The 17,416-nt window shown below is 38.4% G+C and overlaps 4 protein-coding genes across 7 annotated transcripts; 1 reads left to right on the top strand and 3 right to left on the bottom strand.

Annotated features, from left to right (window-relative positions):
• Positions 1-5: 5 nt before the first annotated feature.
• On the bottom strand, positions 6-2,679 carry LOC110181429 (uncharacterized). The gene is made up of 2 exons (XM_020949172.2): positions 1,847-2,679; positions 6-1,782 (listed from the first exon to the last, which is right to left on the bottom strand). The coding sequence occupies exons 1-2, from the start codon at positions 2,305-2,307 to the stop codon at positions 102-104; spliced, it is 2,142 nt and encodes a 713-aa protein (XP_020804831.2). The 5' UTR covers positions 2,308-2,679; the 3' UTR covers positions 6-101.
• A 563-nt stretch (positions 2,680-3,242) lies between these two features.
• Positions 3,243-6,032, bottom strand: LOC110181432 (uncharacterized). Its single transcript, XM_086837398.1, has 3 exons — positions 5,557-6,032; positions 5,194-5,491; positions 3,243-4,547 (listed from the first exon to the last, which is right to left on the bottom strand). The coding sequence occupies exons 1-3, from the start codon at positions 6,000-6,002 to the stop codon at positions 3,291-3,293; spliced, it is 2,001 nt and encodes a 666-aa protein (XP_086693524.1). The 5' UTR covers positions 6,003-6,032; the 3' UTR covers positions 3,243-3,290.
• A 912-nt stretch (positions 6,033-6,944) lies between these two features.
• LOC110181447 (uncharacterized) lies at positions 6,945-9,527 on the bottom strand. Its single transcript, XM_086837278.1, has 3 exons — positions 8,599-9,527; positions 8,236-8,533; positions 6,945-8,180 (listed from the first exon to the last, which is right to left on the bottom strand). The coding sequence occupies exons 1-3, from the start codon at positions 9,000-9,002 to the stop codon at positions 6,945-6,947; spliced, it is 1,938 nt and encodes a 645-aa protein (XP_086693404.1). The 5' UTR covers positions 9,003-9,527.
• A 754-nt stretch (positions 9,528-10,281) lies between these two features.
• LOC110179857 (uncharacterized) lies at positions 10,282-16,943 on the top strand. Of its 4 annotated transcripts, none has more exons than XM_086837276.1 (2): positions 10,282-10,565; positions 14,496-16,943. In XM_086837276.1, the coding sequence occupies exons 1-2, from the start codon at positions 10,283-10,285 to the stop codon at positions 15,971-15,973; spliced, it is 1,761 nt and encodes a 586-aa protein (XP_086693402.1). In that variant the 5' UTR covers position 10,282; the 3' UTR covers positions 15,974-16,943. The 4 variants fall into 4 exon arrangements, 3 of the variants coding, with proteins under 3 accessions (XP_086693402.1, XP_086693403.1, XP_020804824.2); XR_015272674.1 differs by lacking the exons at positions 10,282-10,565; positions 14,496-16,943 and adding exons at positions 11,429-12,136; positions 12,205-12,455; XM_086837277.1 differs by lacking the exon at positions 10,282-10,565 and adding an exon at positions 11,479-12,136.
• Positions 16,944-17,416: the final 473 nt, after the last annotated feature.

Below are 17,416 nucleotides of genomic sequence, written 5' to 3'. Positions count from 1 at the left end.
AGTTCTTGCAGTATTATATAATGTAAATTATGTATTTTTAAACAGTATATTCTGATTCTAATCAGCCTGAAATGCTTTATACAAAATACAAAGATTCTTTTTCAATTGATTTTTTGCTTTTTCGTGCTGTGAGGTGGTACTGAAATGTATTTGTTTTCATCATAAAATTCGCCTTCGCGATCCTCTACAAATTCGTATTTCACTTTCCCAGTTCTAGTTACTCCTCTGTTTGGGAGATTTAATAATTTATCCCTGCGACAAATGCAGAATTTCTTTGCAACTACGTCCTTGACACAATACGACTCATTCCTGTAGGCATTTAGACGACTGATCATATCGATTTCCGTATGGACAATCGATTGGTTTCTGTTGCTCATCACTATTGATCGATACATTGCTTCATTTGGACTTGTGGTAAAGACGATGCTATAAGTGGTCAAACCATTTGGAGCAGCAACGATATTTCCCACTTTATCAAAGTGCAATTGTCGTTCCGCCTTAGTAACTTTATAGGGCTTAATCAAATGACAATCTCTTTCAAGGTCCAGCATCTTTAGGAAATCATTCATCCGAGAGACAGCCACCTCGGCGAGTGTCATAAAAAAATAGCTCACTCTTACATCAACGAAGGGCTTACAAGTGCACCAGTGCATGGGTATTCCGGCTTCCCGGCAATTCCGATTCCTGGGCAGCACTTTAAGAATCGAGCGAACAGTATTTGGGGGAAATTTGTATAGAAAACCCAATCCTGGACGAATTTGCTGGACAATGTGCCTGATACCCGCATATAGATCATAATTGGAACTGAGGCGATTCCTGTTTAATTGCAGTGCCCTGGCCACCTGTGGATAACGTTTGCGATACCATGGTGGAATATATATGTGCAGCATGGGCAGTCTCTCCTCCAGAAAGCCGGTGTAGTGTTGGGCCAGTGGTCCATACCGCTGCCCATGGTCACTGAACAGTATCACAATGGATCTTTCGAACAGCCCGTAGTCCTGGAACTGTTTCAGGTAACGAACGAATGGTTCATCAAAATTATAAGCACCCCGAAAATCATCGTGCGTACAGCTACTTGTCCAAAACAGTCCGAAAAGTGGCTTTGGTTTCTCCAAGACAAATCGTTGGATCAGCTGCTTGGCATAGTCAAGAATGTAGCTAAAACTATGCCTTCGGCCCACACAATAAATTTGTCCTTGATGCATTTTGGTCTCCGCCACTTGTTCAATGACCATCAGAAAGTGTCGCAAGTAATAGTCCACCGGCGGACGGATGAAGCCATGTTTCATGTAATTAAATGTGGAAATAGTGGCAAGATCCTCGGCATAGGCGGTTAGGTAACCCGCGTGTCGAAAGTGATCCCAGAGATAGGTGAGACTGTCCAGGCAACCCGCCAGCCTCACATCACACTTAAATCTCCATTGTTTGGGAGTTCGACCCGTGAGAACAGCCAACAAATTGGGGAGTGTGTTGTCGCCCACCTTGTTAAAGCCCTCCATCTCATACCATCCCTCTTGGCTGACGAACCTGGAGGTACGTGGCATGGTCCTGTGGAAGTGCATTTTAGACATGCTATCGATTCCGAACAGGAAGACATTGGGATACTTGGCGGCCCTCTTGGCGTCATTTGCCTCATTGCGATTCTTTGGATACTGGATGAAGGAGAAGGCATCACGTTGCAGAATCCGTGATTTGTTCGCCATCTCGTGACACTCAACAACCACTCCGAAAAAGGTCTTTGGCACTAGCCAATCCTGAGTGAAATATTCTGGCGGTTCTAAGCTGCAAAATAATGCAATGCTTCTCATTTAAACCTCGAGAGAAAAAGAATTACAGAAATACTTACTAGGCAAATGAATCATTCGGTCCAGGACACACCTCCTCGTAGGTACAACCATAATTCCCATAATTGGCAAAGTATTTCAAGGCCACATTGGAATTCAAATGAAGCCTATACTGTCTTTTATTCGTATCATAGATAGCGCTGACCAAAGGTGGTTCCTTTGCACAATGCTGAAACTCCAGCCGTGTCCACGCCATGAAACTTTCGTCAAACGGATTAACCTTTGGAATCTTGCATTGCGGACTAAATACAAAGAACCTTGATGGCATTTCCTGCACAAGACTCTCTGTAGTCCTTTGCCTACTTTCATTTGCAACAATTTTCGTTGTGGATTGTATATACATTTTCCGGGATATAGCTACATATTTGTGGTCCAAGACATTCTGTTTTTGATTTATGAGAACAAAAGATAGTAGCAAAAGTCCCACACATAGGAAAAACGTGCGAAAGTAGTATCGAAACATTTTTGTATTTATTTGAATTGTTTAATTATTTTAGATTTACAGAGCAAAGCACACTGTGTTATTTAGGAAGATAATGAATCGGTTCAGTACTTTTTACTGCTGGAAATTTCTTACTAATGGTTTTAATAAACTTCATTTCACAATCTTCAAAGCTTTCCCTCAGCAGGGTCAATTTTCACGCTATGGAAAATAAATCAAACTGAGGAAGGACTTTGGTACTACAACATTTCCTTGCACAAAAGAATGTTCGATACTGAAGTGATTCGATTAGAATATTACCCAAATAGATTGCTCCCAAACGTACTTCGTTACAACTTCACTTCAAAAGTAGGAACCGGAAGTAGAAGAGCCTGCCTCCGCCGAGTATCTGATGAGAATGGTCAAGATATTCAGAAAGGAGCTGTGTTCAGATACAAAAAAACAATTTGTATAAGCCATATATGACCAGGTATTGAAACCTTTAGTTCCTAGGTATTGTTTTTACCTTCAAAGCTGTCGGACTGCTGAGCAATTATTTGTTTTAATTAATTGCATCAACATTCAAAAGAATAAACATTATAGTAATTCACTAATGAGATGCAATGTTTAAAGCAAAAATTACAATGAGCTTTAGTATTAAACTGGAATAGAATGCGGAAACCGAAAAGATAAATATCCTTTCAGGATCATAATGAAAAATCGATAAGATAATACAGATAAGGTATAAGAATATTATTTTCAAGAATTATTACATACGAAATATCGAAAATTTATCCATGTAGACGAAGATTATAACTATATTTTAGATTAAAGTGAATCGAGTTTAAAAAACTACATCCATTCACGAGACAATGAGTAAGGGAATCCAAACTGATTTCAACAACACAATATCTTCGTTAATTAAAGTAATGCAAAGAGAAATGTTATAGGCAAATGCAACCATCAAATTGAATACTTATATTTATTTATTTGTAAGTATTTATTAGGTTCTTAATTAGAGACTCCTACAGCATGGCACTATAGCAAATGCAGTAAAGTTTGGCCAGTTTGTCATCGATGCAGGCTGAGTCCCCTTTGTAGGAGTTAGTTCTGCTGATTTTTTCCACATTTACTTCAGCATTTTGCGTGACATTATTATAGACAACGGTGGCCTGAAAGTCGGCACTATTCTGGTAAACCTTAAATTTAACCCGATAGACAGCCGTCTCCAACTCTCCAAGATCTTCATACAAGCTGGTTTTCTTCAGACTCGCCTTGATCTCGGTTTTGTGGACATAGTGTAGCGTTAGATTACTGCAAAGTTTGCTGAGATTCTTGTGCACAAAATACTCATTCATTCGATCGATTACGCTCTTGGAAATATCATCGGTCCAGTCTTTGCCACTGATGGGAATGTAGGGTTCGCAGGTGCAATAGTGTTCCTCGATGCCCGCATCCTCGCAGCATCGATCCTCGGGCAGTGGATAGAACAGGGACTGGCAGGTGGGACAATCGAAGGATTTGGGCAAAGTTGGACCATCCGGTGTACCGCCAATCTCGACAATGTGTTTCAGTGTATTGTGCAAATCAAAGTTGGAGCTCAATCGATGCTGATTCAACTCCAGTGCCCTCGCATATGTGGGATATGTCTCACGGAACCAAGGCGGTAGATATATAAACATCATGGGCAGTCGCTCCTCAAGGAATCCCTCCTTTAGCCTTGTCAATTTTCCATAGCGTGAACCATGATCGGCGAAAAAGATCATGATCATCTCCTCGAATGCTCCTTCCATCTTGAAATCAAGCAGATCGCCTAGGACCTTATCCTGCATAGCGGAGGGCAGAAAGGGATCGTCGTGGCTGAAGTGATTCGACCAGAACATGCCCCAAATGGGACGTTCCTGTACGAATCTATGGGTAAACTGTTGCCCATAATCGTAGATATATCGATTTGCCAGCCGACGGCCCAGACAATATCGCATATAATCACGTTCCGGTAACCGATACACCTTCATTTCAGACTCGAGAGCTTTCAACATGGGCCGGAAGTAATAGTCCACGGGTTTCTTTGAGAATCCTGGTTTCAGGTAATTGAAGTGATTCGAATTGCTCTCGTCCTCTGCATATGCCGTCAGGTAGCTGGCATTCTTAAAGTACTTCCATATCATGGGCATCTCATCCAGGCAACCTGCTTTGTCCGTATCGCAGAGCTGCTCTTTGGCCGCCTCCACCGAGTAGCCACTTAGAATGGCTAAAATGTTGGGAAACGAATTGTCGCCAACCTGCAAAATAATTCTACTTATTACCCATAAGCGTTTGGTTTGTACAGATGCTTGGAAACAATATACAACTTTGTGAACTTCCTGTATGCTCTTTTTAACTATACAAATATCTGTCGAGTAACTATTTGTCTTCTGTCTAGGTGTAAATGCATAAAAATCAATAAAAAAAATGTATATACGATCTACACTTGCTGCTATCTTTAGGTGGGAATAATGGTTTTTATTTATTTAAAATGCAACGCTTTAGGCAAATATTTTTGTTACATTATTATCCATAATTCCGTTTTTTTGAGTTTCGAAATCCATTTTCAAATAGTTTTATATATTTATCTATCAAAGTTTGTAGGGGGATAATGAAACTAGGAAACCATTAATTAATTAATTATATCTCATTGATTAAAAAAGTAAATAAAGATAAAAGTAAAGGTTGCTAGCCCAGTAAGTATATAAGATTAACCCGAAAAAGAAGGTTACTTGTGATAAACCAAAGGTTTTCTATGGAATCTATTGATTTATCTTTATCAACAAACTATGTGAAAATGCAGTTCTCTTCTTTTTCAATAGCTTCTTTAAACTAAGTACTCAAATACCCCATAGGTGATTGATTTTAGCTCTCCTAGTATCCTTTCTTGTGATCCCAACTCACCTTATTGTATCCCTGCATTTCGTACCAACCATCACTTTGAAGGAAACTAAAAACCTTGGGCATAGTACGTCGCAGATTAATGCGGGATATAGAGTCAATGCCATACATAATCACACTGGGTTTCCGGGCGGCAAGCGGCTGCTGGAGATCCCTGGGCAACGGCTGATGCTGGACAAAGGTGAAGGCATCCTTCTGGAGGAGCACCTTGGGCTCCTCCGCCGTGTGGCATTCGACAACCATACCCTCTACATGCTCCGGCACCACATAGCCATCGGTGAAGTACTTAATCGCCTTGAGACTGTGCGATGGGAAGCAATGTGAAGCGTATTTTTAGCGACTGGGGGGGATTCACCAATATCTTACTTGTCATAGCTATCTACTTTCTTCCCATACAATATTTCACGGTAGAAGCAATTATACTCCGATTCGGTGAAGTTCATCAATTGCTGGGCAACTTCCTCGTCAATGTGAAGGATATATCGCTGCAGCCGAGAGTTATACTCGGTCGAGATTAGGTCAGTCTCATTGGAGCAAGTGACCAGTATCTGCGGCTTATATATCTCCATAACCTCCATGTTGAAGGGATCCACAAAGGGAATATGACACTTGGAGGTATTCACAAAATACTGTTGCGGTTTCGGTTTTGTCATGAGCAAAACTCGCGATCGCGATGAGGTAGAGAGTTGAATGAATTCATTCTCAGAGTTCATTTCACTGCCAAAGTGAATAAAGTAGACCAGGACTAGCAGTAGGCAGCAAAGTCCTAGTAACTTATAGAGCGGATGGGCGGTTCGGAATCGCAACTCCATGTTGTGTCTTCGATCACAAATACAATCCAACTGAATCGAACGCCGAACGGGCTGTCCCGACTAAAAGTCTCCGTTAATAGAAGACACGTGCAGCCTTATCATAACGTTTGTATTTGTGCAGATGTGAAGGTATAGGTAGCTGGAGACCCAGTATGAGGTACGGAATTGATCGAACTATCATATCTTGGGAGAGGTCAGGCACATGACAACATCACATTTCTTTAGAACTCGAAGTTGTTTCAGATATTCTTCTTAATAGTAATCAATAAATGAAATGAAAAAGTGTTGCCTATTTCCTCTTACTAAAAGGTATGACTGAAGTAATCAGCAGTTTTTCTTTAGCTTTAGTTAGTTTATTAAATTATTCTTTCTTTATTAAATTGAAAATATATTTCATTTACCCAAAATCAATATTAATGAATTTATGTGGGGTCGTAGGGCAATCACTATCACTATCACTATTGATGTGAACACTCCGGAAGTCGCGGACTGAATGATGCTAGCGCGGCCGTTAGTGCCTCTATTTATAGTCACCGAGTTAAGAGAACAGAGAAAGTGAGAGCTAGAGAGATGCTCAGAGAAAGAGAGAGAGTGGGAGAAAGAGGCATCTCTAGAGATGCACAGAGTGAGAGAGACTGGGAGAAAGAGGCATCTCCAGAGAAGCACAGAGAGAGAGAGAGAGAGAGTGGGAGAAAGAGGTATCTCTAGAGATGCACAGACAGCGATAGACATTCCGATAAATATATATATATATATAGAGAGAGAGAGAGGGAGAGAGAGAAAGAGAGAGAAAGGCAGAGACACAGCTTGCCAGTTTGAGTTGCAAGCTTATTGTTGTACCCTCCGGGGGTAAATAGAAGAGATTGTCTAATTCACTTCATTCTCATTTATTAAATCATATTAATAACTATTATAAAAAAAAACCTTAAACTCATATGAGATTCAAGTCCACAGTTTGTCCAGACAAATGCAATATAGCTTAACAATTTTATCGTGAACGCATTCAGAATCATTGCCATACATATTTGTGCGACTAATAAGCTCCACGTTGAGCTCGAGGGCCTCCGTCTTCCTGTCATACCGCGTGGTTGCAAAGAATTCACCCAGATTCTGATGCACCTGGAACTTGGTGTGGTAATAACGCAGTCCACCTGCCAAATTGGAATCCCCATCCAAATTATCCACTCTCTGCTCAGTGGCATTGACCACTCGCAGGGTAAGATTGCTGCAACGTTGCTGCATTTTGTGCTGCCACAGATACAGATTAATTCGCTCCACCACTTGGTTGGCCATACGCCAGGTCCAGTCTTGCTCTTTGACCTCTTCGTATTTGTGGCAGGTACAGTAGGCTTCGGTGATCGCTGCCTCCGAGCAGCTGCGGTTCTCGGGCAGTGGCAGCAGAAGCGATTGGCATTGGGGGCAGCTGTGGGACCAACCCTTTGCCACTCCCCCCAAGTCCAGGATATGCTTCAGTGTGTTGTAGACATCAAAATTGGAGCTCAGCCGATCCTGATTTATCTCTAGAGCACTCACATATGTGGGATATTTCTCACGAAACCAAGGCGGCAGGTAAATAAACATAATAGGCATTCGCTCCTCTAGGAAAGCCTCCTTCATCTGCATCAGAGGACCAAATCTAGCTCCATGATCCGAAAAGAATATCATAATAGTGTGCTCGAAGGCTCCATCCTTTTCGAAATTAAGAAGATCTGTCAGAACCTTGTGCTCCATGGCCGAGAGCATAAAAACGTTATCGTGACTGAAGTGATTGGACCAGAACATGCCCCAAATCGGTCGATCGGCCACAAAACGTTGCATAAACTGGCGGCAATAGTCGTAGATATAACTATTGGCCAATCGCCGACCCAGACAGTACTTCATCTGACAATCCGGACAGTACTTGGTCTCTGTGTGATTTTCCAAAGCGACCAGGAAAGGTCGGAAATAGTAATCTGTGGGCTTCACAGAAAACCCCGGCTTCATGTAGTTGAAAGTATTTGCAATTACCTCATCCTCTGCATAGGCTGTCAAGTAACCAGCTTTTCTCATTTCCTGCCATATGAATGGTATTTTATCCAAACATCCATCGAGATCAGTGTCACACACCTGATCTTTCGCCATTTCCGGTGAATAGCCAGTTAGCATGGCAAATATGTTGGGAAACGAATTATCAGCAACCTAAAGGTAACATTAATTAATGCTTCATTGAAGAAATTCTAATGATAAGACTTGCCTTATTGTAACCCATCATTTCGAACCAACCCGGTGACTTTAGGAACTCGTATACCATGGGCATTGTGCGACGTAGATTAGTCTTTGAGACTGTATCTATGCCATACATGATAATACTAGCCTGACGATCTGTCTCAGATTTCCGAGGCTGCCTTTTGGATTTCTTTTGGTATTGTACAAGTACAAATGCATCCCTTTGCAGGACTCTTCGGCCGTCTTCCGTCGTGCATTCCACCAGCATTCCCTCGATATCAATGGGTACCATAAAGTCTTGATAGAAACGAGTTCTATTCCCTATACTTTGCTTAACAAAAATTTGTTATTACACTTGAAACTTCACATATTAGTTAAGGCACAGATTTACCTATCGAATTCATCCACTTTGTGACCGTAGATAATTTTCTGATAGAAGCAGGCAATGGCTTTCTCACCCAACTCTTCGTGAATTACTTCATCGTTAATGCGAAGCACATACCGATTGTACAAACTGTCATAGTGCACCGTAATTAAGTCACTTTTATTGGAGCAGGGTATAAACGGCATCGGCTTGTATACTTTCATAACTTCGGCATTAAAGGGATCCACATACGGCATCTGACACTTGGCGGAATTCACATAAAATCTTTTATTATTTTTGTAAGTTTCCTCATTGCTAAGCTTAAGCTTTTCTATATTTTTGTAGTAGAGTATTTTCCACACGATTACTACAGATAGAAGAGCAAAGCACCAAAAATATCTTTTGCAAGATATTGCCAGAGACCGCATCATTGTCGATTTATCACTAACTTTGAAAACTTTTCAACGAACCATTGAAGTGAACCGAGGAAAATTAATTTCATAGTGATTTTACCATAATTTCTAGATCAATTCGTGACTAATCAATTGAGAAACTTTGGTTAGGTAGAAAACTTTAAGAACTTATTAGTTAAGTTTAGTGAGAAACTTGTTCGAAACATTTTCTATTCGCCTCGTTTCTCCGTGGCAAAAATAATTAACAATTAGGCCAAGTTGTTCATTATTTTCATTTAAAGAATTCCGCCAAATAATGAAGTATAGTCTTTGTCAGAACAATGATAAAAATATGGAAACTAGTCTAGAACCAACCAATCACGGTGCAAGTGTCTATCCCAAGGAATAAGGATTACAAATCCTTAAGGACCCCTCTTCCATTGCCACACCTGTAACCATTGGATCACCTGGGAGCACTGAGGCCCTGGCTGAAATTCCCCTTCGACTGCACTTTTCATGTAAAACTTTCCGCAAATAAAGGAAATTGCTTTAGATAAGATACACTGGAAGCATAAATCCTTCATTTATTTAATGTCTCAAAAACTTGATACGAGGATCTGAAGATGACTGCCATAATCAGCGATTATTATCTCTGTGTGCAGATGACGCTGACAGGTGTCACCTAACTGTTTGTGTATCTGATAGATAGCAAAAAGCAACTGATGAAACTCGGTTGATAGGAAGCATCTGACATGTATTGTTAAAGTGGAAGTCGTGTTACTTTTCTAATATCTTTTGTAAATGAACATTGAAACATGCCATCGAATCACAAAGTCATTTCACGCCAAAAAACTCACATCTTTAAAACTTAAATGACTGCTTAATATAAATATAATGCTTAGCTTTAAAGACTTATATATTACAATAATTTGTGATGAATATAGATATTGATTTAATTGGCTTTTTCAATTTAAACTCATATCTAGAGCAACTTCCGGAGCCGGAACTCCGGAAACTTGATACTGTTCTGCAGAATGACAAACACACGCTTGTTAAACATTTCCAATTGAGGTGTGATAGACATTATTGTTGCCAGGTACATATCGAACACATCCACAAAGAGATATTCATATATTTATAGGTGTGTGCTTAGGTCCAGAGTCAGTGTTAGACTGACAATAACAATTAAGCGCTTATCAATTGAATGGCTGGGTTGACTGCATGTTCAGTAGACTTTATAGCACTGTTTACTAATTCATTATGATAATAGGCTGAAGCTATTCGTATCAGTGCCAGTTTCTGTATCAGTCTCACTTCAGATGAGGCCTCCGGTTGGACAGACAGGCCGACGTCTGTTTGGATTAGGCGTCATCGTTATCCGCGGATGGTTCCTCCTCATTCGGATTATATTTCTGCGGTTAGTTCACTCCGGTTATTCGCTCGCTTCGGTTCTACTTTCACTTCCGCCAAGTCCTTTGGAGGATTCACAGTCCTTGTTCAGAATGGCCAACAAAAAGATGTTCAAGAGGACTACCTCCATTAGTCCTGGACAATTGCATTATTATCACACGGATTTCTACTACTCCATGCCGGACTTGCATAGTAAGTTGTTTTGATTTTAATATCGAATAAATATTATTAAATTCAGCGTCAGTGTGATGAAGTGTTTTCGGTGCAATCTTCCTTTATCCGATTTTTTCTTTAATATTAAGATATTTAACTTGCCGATTAGAATCTGTCCTCTCACTTTTGGTACATTTTCTAGATTAGACATTCCTTGTAGGTGTTAATATATATTCTATTAAGGCTGTACGTGTATATATTTGTGCATACCAAACGCTTTTCTCTGGTACATTGATTTAAATATTATTTATTATTTATATTCTTTATTTATAAATGGTTTTCTGTATTACAAATAATTGTTATTATTGAACTCGTAAACAATCCCAGGAAATCTTTTCTTAATCAATAAACAAATAAACGAATTAAATTTAATAAATATTTTGGTATTATCTTTTTTGAAGTTTTGTATATATAATTTAAAAGTGCAGAAATATTTATTTAAGATAAGATAAGATAAGATAAATGAGATTTAAGATCATTAGCAATGATTGGTAATAGATTACGCATACGCAATGTAGTTTCTTCGGTTTTATTCAAATATTATAATATTAATATATAAATATAATTATATGTTTATGTCCCGTAAGCTTAAATATATATTATAAAAATATTTATTTAAAAATGAATATATTTTTACAAGAGTTGTTATTTATTATATTATTTTTTTATTAATATAATTTACAACATGAAAATGTGCTATTTCTTATAATTTTCCTATTAATAATTAATAATAGTCTCAACTTTAGAAAATACATAAAAACTGGTTTTTAGCAAAGACACAGATAGCCGATTTTGCAACCAACTCAATCACAGCCAACTTCACTTCACAAAAAATAACGGCATTTCTCTTAATTTTTCATGGCAGTGAGAGTTTTCCGAGAGAGTATCTTTTAGTTCGCTCACAAACAGAGAACGCGAGCGAGCATTTGTATCTGAACCTCACTGTTGTTTGGAGTTAAAATTTACGTTTCTGACAGACTGCATTGCTTTGTTTTTTTTTTCACTGCCGCGATGCACAATTTCGTAATAATAATGACAAATAAATATTAAACCAAATTAAAAAAAAATTAGCAAGAGCAAGATGGTGCCCGTTGTGAAATAAGAAATAATAAAAAAATGCCTCAAATATAAATATAATCTGAAACCAAACAAAAGATATGCGGAAGCAGAGCTAAAAACAAAGTGTTAACACTAGACAAAAGAGAGAGAGAAAGACTGTGAGAGACTAAGAGAGAGAGACAGAGTGAGCGACAACAACACAGTTGTTGATTAGATTGCATAGAATGTGTGTCAAAATACAACCGCCGAGCAATGGAAAAAACAGTTGTTATTGATAATAAATCATGGGAAGATGCACGTGCAATGCCGTCTAATTTTGGATATCTGCTCAGCTTAGCTACTTAGTTAATAAACAAAGACACACGCGAATTAAACAACTGACTGTGAAAAATTCAAACTTGTCACCACCACCTTTTGACGTCAGCTGCCGCGCTAATCCCAAAAATATATATATAGTGCAGCTATTGGAAGGACAGGAAAACGTGAAAAATGTAAGTGGCCACCGATAAATAGAGGCAACAACAGCAACTATCTAAAACAAATGTGTAAATTTGACAAGATTCCCACGCCCAGGTAATCGAAAGCCAAAGCAATTGGGAAAAACACCTCCACAGGTGCTTGCAGCGGGTCTAGCATTTCAAAGGCATTTTCCGAGACCATCCCACAAAAGTGTGTTACATTTCGGTACCCCCGAAAAAACAAGACCGGCTAAGAAAATGCCAAGGTTTTCCTCGGTCTAGGCAAAACAAGAAATCCACACTGACAGAAAATATAGCTTACAAATAAAGATAACCTTCATAAAGTTATTAATACACTGCTCGTTTTGAAAAAAGTTTCTTATATATGTATATTCCAGGTATTCCACAGAAATCGCTTTGGAATTATAATAATTTAATATACATTTTATAAAATCAAACAATTTAACAACAATTTCTGATTTAAAATTTGTTTTTTTACTCCTTTGAGCAAATTTTTAAATTAATTTTAAATCAAAATCAATTTCCCCAGCACCCCTCCATATGTGTAAATAATATAAATATAAATATTATATCTTCAAGAAGTGCATATAAAATATTCAAAGATAAAACAAAAATGATTTTCAGTATATGAACAACAGGTTTTTTTTATTGCTTTTCAAAGAAAACATATGAATTATATGTAAACTTGTGAAAAATGTCAAACAAAAGCGAAAACCAGAATAATGCCCGACCTATGGCATTATTTAAAGTCCACAGATGTGGGTCTTTGTCATGGGGAAAACCTGGGAAAGCCCTGACAAAGAATATATAAATCCGGAAAATGCTGACAAAGAGTCAGATTGGTATTTATATATATAAGAACTTGTAAATGCAATGCTATCGAGCATTTTAGGTAGTTGTAAAATTAATAAAAACTAGGCCAGCTTAATGTGAGTCAAATAAGAAAATTTAAAGCTGAGTTATGTAGGTTACTTGCATTAAATCAAAGTTTAAGCACTCTGCTAGATTTAGTTATTATCTTATTACTGAAACTTTATGTTAAAATACATTAATTAACCACTCATTTACTTTTTAAAATAAATAATAGAAAAAATACACAAACATATCAAAAATCTGTTTCTCTTTTATTCACTTTGAGTTGCAACTCAATTTACATTAATTCACACTTAATCTATATTTTATTTACTTAAAGAAGACACTGTTTATTATGCTTTTTATGATTATACTTTCACTTGTATAACTGATTATATTTTCTTAAGCATTCTCTTATAGCCAAGGCACACAATGAGTATTTAGTTGATAAGCAGAGAGAGGAGAGATATTGTTTATGCATAGCTCGGGTTCAAAAAGCACTCGACAAAAACGTGACAAATAAAAAAATAACTCGTGTGGGTTATAAATTTGCTAAGCAATATATAAAATTATATATAGCTGTTCATGATCGCTCAACTCACCCGTTGACGTCGATAACAACTGGCTAATATTAACAGCATTTTCATGCAGGAAAAACATGGCTTATCAATGTTGCCATCAATAGGCAGTCGGTAATTAGCAAAAGGCCTCCGATAAGGTTTGTGTATTATATTGGTTATGCGTAACCAGGTCAGATTACGAGGTTCTATAAGTAAGGGAAAATAATAAAAATAAGGAGTAAAGAGTAAAGATCTTAGACATGTCTGGTAATATTTTTATACTCAATTGATAAAGATTTAAAGATCCACTGTACTGAATAAGAACCCCTTTTAATCATAGTCCGCTCCTGTTTCGATTCTAAGTTAGTTAACAAATGATAAGCAAATCTTTTCCTTAAAAACGAAATCGGTGGGAGGAAAGAGAGAATGATCCGGAGTCGTGGATCGCTAACCATCGATCAAACAGAGGCTGTCACTTACTGCCCACTTGCCTGGGCCATCCGATCGATCGATTCGAGCCTGCCAATTGAATCTTGTGAATAGCTTAGTTATACACTCGAACAAATAACAACATTCGTGGCGCATTGTTGATACAATCTCGCCTCTCACAAATACTCAGGCTAGCCAGATAAAAAGGCAATGGCAGGGAGGGAGGAGGCGGTAGGCGTGAAATCAAACTGAGACCAGAGACCGGCCAGACTAATTTGATAATCGCACAATCAAGGCAGTGAGCAACAAGCCTGGCTGGCAATCAGACGTACTATTTTCGCGAGTAATTTCCACAGATTCCAAGGGAAAATCCTGTGCCGCCAAGATGCAGCCCCTGACGGAATATCACTTTGAAGGTGCCACACTTGGGGATTGGTTAAAATAAACAAAATATATATATATATCTCAGGCCCTTAACTTATCTGATTCTGATAGTAATACATGTTTTTCTTTTCCACACTCTTTTCCAGAAACCCGCAAGATGCACGGAGTGAAGCGGGTGCTAATCTTTTGCCTGATGATTGTGATACTGCCGGCCGTTCTGATCATTATGCCATTGCATTTGCGGAAAACTGTATTCGCGGACGTTATCTATCCCATGGCAGAGTCGGACATTATTGAGATTCGTGCTGGAATCTCGTCAATCTTCTGCTCTAAGCACACTCTGCGAATGAACTCCAACTTTAATGCCTTTCAGCTGCGTAATAAGCCCGAGATTTCCACAAATCGCAAGCACATCAGGCTGAAGAAGTCAATGACCCTGCCAGATGATACCCTGGAATACTGGGGTTTCTTCCTGCTGAAAGGAGCCAATGTTCGAGTCAAGTTCTGTTCCCGCTACGATGGCTCACGCATCCTTATCGTGAAGGGTCAGCGACAGCTTAACCTGTGCGGTCTCACCGATCACAATAAGAACAAAATGGGTGCCAAAATACCCAATGTTCATGAAGAGGTCAAGGTGTTCTTCGAGGATAATGTGGAGATCACCGAGGAGAAGAGCAATCAGGATGTTTTAATGGAACATGAGAATCATGGAGGCGAGGATTTGAGCGAGGATCATGCGCAACTTTCTGTGAATATATCTTCAAAGCCAATTAGTACAGGAACAACGCCCAAACTGATAAGGAAAAAACTGAAAAAGGGCACCATTCATCATAACGATCACGATGTGCACTTGGGAATGGAAAACACTGGAGCACAGATCGTTGAGCATGGTCATCATCATCATAATCACAATTCTGAGGCGGCAACACATCAGCATCACTCAGAAGATGGAGCTACGGATGAGCAGCCGCACGAGGAACCCCATCGAGATCGCCCAAGGAGACACATGGCAGGAACCCAAGCTCATCAGAGGAGGCAAGAGCTCTACGAGAAACTCTACCAGAGAACCAAGCGGGAGAATGTCTACGATAGGAAGTATGTTCATGGCGGAAATGCCATTAACTTTACGGAAACGGATGAGTCCAATTCGGTGTCCAGCTTTGAGACGGGATTACTGGATTGCTTCAGTGGAATGATCCTGCTAAAGGAGTTCTTTCGGCCGAGCAACGAGTGCTCCAATCCCCACGTTATGGATACTTTTAGCAATCGGAGCTCCCTGGCCGTGCACAATGTCACCGATGATGCGTATTACTATTACATTTTCTACAGTGACAACGATCATGTGCGGAATGAGATCCATGCCATATTTGATATATATAAACCGACGTATCAGTACTCTAACCTGAGCGAGTCCCAGAGCTGTCTGAATACCACAAATTGCACTTTTAACATTAGTTTCCTATCGGATGAGATCGTGGTGGTTGAGGTTCCCACGCGAGATGGCATCGAGCATGAGGAGGATGATATAACCAATTTAATATCCACCTGCCATCCGCGTAGTGAGATCTATGCACTTTTCCCCATCACTGTGCTCGTCCTGATCCTGTGTTGCTCCTTCCTGTAGTCCTCTTGAATCCCCCATCCGTTGCAACGGAGCCTTGTGATATTTATAGTGAGGTAACTGGGTGATATAGACGCAAACAAAACGAGAGAGCTTTTCAAGTAGCCATAGGATTCAATATCGATTATACACACGCGAAATGAATAGTCTGAACAAATCATATTTAGAAATTCACAGAATATAATCAATAATCTGTAGCCTAAGACGCAAGCATTTAAATGTCTACAAATACTAAATGTTTATTTAAGAAGCATAGAAAAACATATAATTTGTATATCCTGTGCAAATACTAATAGAATAAGTTACATTTAAGTGGGAACTTTAGTACTTATCGACAAACGAGACTCAGATGATTTCTGTTTTGACCTCAATGAGTTAAGGATAACAAAACTATGTAAATTTATTGATATTAATAGTTAAGCACCTTTGTTCTGTTATTATTAAGCTAATTTTCCAGCTAAACCTTAAATTTCGCATTTCTTTGTACATAAATTTCAATGGCAATCCGACAAAAGGAAAAGGGAAAAGCCATAATTTAGTTTTCTGTGTTATATCCAAAGCAGATATTTTCCCTTAGGCACAATTATAGAGCAACATATCTTCAGTGGTCTCTAATTTCAGAGCAGAAAACAATTTTGTTGATTTTTTTTATTTTATATTAATTCACACACAAGTCAGCCAGTCAAATTCTTATTTGCTGGCCGCTTGCTTGTGACTCGTTATTTTATTTTCTGATTTTCTGACACGGAAATAATGCTAATATTTACACAAAATGTCTGTCTGCAGTTGGCATAATAAATGAATGGAAAATAACATTGTCATCAGAAATGAATTAATAAACTTTATAGTCTGTCGGATTAGGGCGTTCAATATGTCGCGCAAACAAAGTGCCTTGGATTAGCATTAGTCTCATTGGGCTAACCGGAAATAATTGTAGTAAGTCAAGTAAATAAATTGATATAATAAACATAAATAGTATTTTTATTGGGGTTCCAGTTTCAGTACTAAAAATAAAAGGGTCCGTCCGAGTAAATGCATAGCTAAATCCATAGCTAACTATAAATTATTGTCATTTTTATAATTAATAATATTGCAGGGTATTATAATATTGGTCAGAAGCTTGTAATTATGTGAAGGACTCATTTCCGACCCTATAAATAATATATATTCTCGATCAGCATCGACAGGGGAGTCAATCTAGCCATCTCCAGTCAAAAAAAATACATTTTCGAAATTTTCAAAATTTTATAATAGTTAAAATGATCAAAAATGATCAAAAAAATTGAATTTTCTAAAATTTTAAATGGAGTATGCAGATTTGTTAACCTCATAAAAACCAACACGAGAGAGCTTTCCCAGTTAAAATAAATACTTTTTGGCTTAGTTATGAGTTTTTAAGGATTTGATCTTTTCAAAGATGTTTGATAAATAATTAAAGTTTTTTAA

This window comes from Drosophila serrata, unplaced genomic scaffold (assembly GCF_035046125.1).
Source record: "Drosophila serrata isolate PLE 108 unplaced genomic scaffold, ASM3504612v1 contig_302, whole genome shotgun sequence".
Taxonomy (NCBI): domain Eukaryota; kingdom Metazoa; phylum Arthropoda; class Insecta; order Diptera; family Drosophilidae; genus Drosophila; species Drosophila serrata.
The sequence above is the reverse complement of the archived record's forward strand: the minus strand, read 5'-3'. Positions and strand labels throughout refer to the sequence as shown.

Coding starts and splice junctions, on each gene's coding strand:
- LOC110181447 (XM_086837278.1), bottom strand. CDS start 9,002: ATGATGCGGTCTCTGGCAATATCTTGCAAAAGATATTTTTGGTGCTTT. Junction 8,534..8,598: donor AAAGTGGATGAATTCGATAG/GTAAATCTGTGC, acceptor TGTTAAGCAAAG/TATAGGGAATAGAACTCGTT. Junction 8,181..8,235: donor AAATGATGGGTTACAATAAG/GCAAGTCTTATC, acceptor TGTTACCTTTAG/GTTGCTGATAATTCGTTTCC.
- LOC110181429 (XM_020949172.2), bottom strand. CDS start 2,307: ATGTTTCGATACTACTTTCGCACGTTTTTCCTATGTGTGGGACTTTTG. Junction 1,783..1,846: donor CCGAATGATTCATTTGCCTA/GTAAGTATTTCT, acceptor ATTATTTTGCAG/CTTAGAACCGCCAGAATATT.
- LOC110181432 (XM_086837398.1), bottom strand. CDS start 6,002: ATGGAGTTGCGATTCCGAACCGCCCATCCGCTCTATAAGTTACTAGGA. Junction 5,492..5,556: donor AAAGTAGATAGCTATGACAA/GTAAGATATTGG, acceptor CCCATCGCACAG/TCTCAAGGCGATTAAGTACT. Junction 4,548..5,193: donor AAATGCAGGGATACAATAAG/GTGAGTTGGGAT, acceptor ATTATTTTGCAG/GTTGGCGACAATTCGTTTCC.
- LOC110179857 (XM_086837276.1), top strand. CDS start 10,283: ATGAGGCCTCCGGTTGGACAGACAGGCCGACGTCTGTTTGGATTAGGC. Junction 10,566..14,495: donor CTCCATGCCGGACTTGCATA/GTAAGTTGTTTT, acceptor ACTCTTTTCCAG/AAACCCGCAAGATGCACGGA.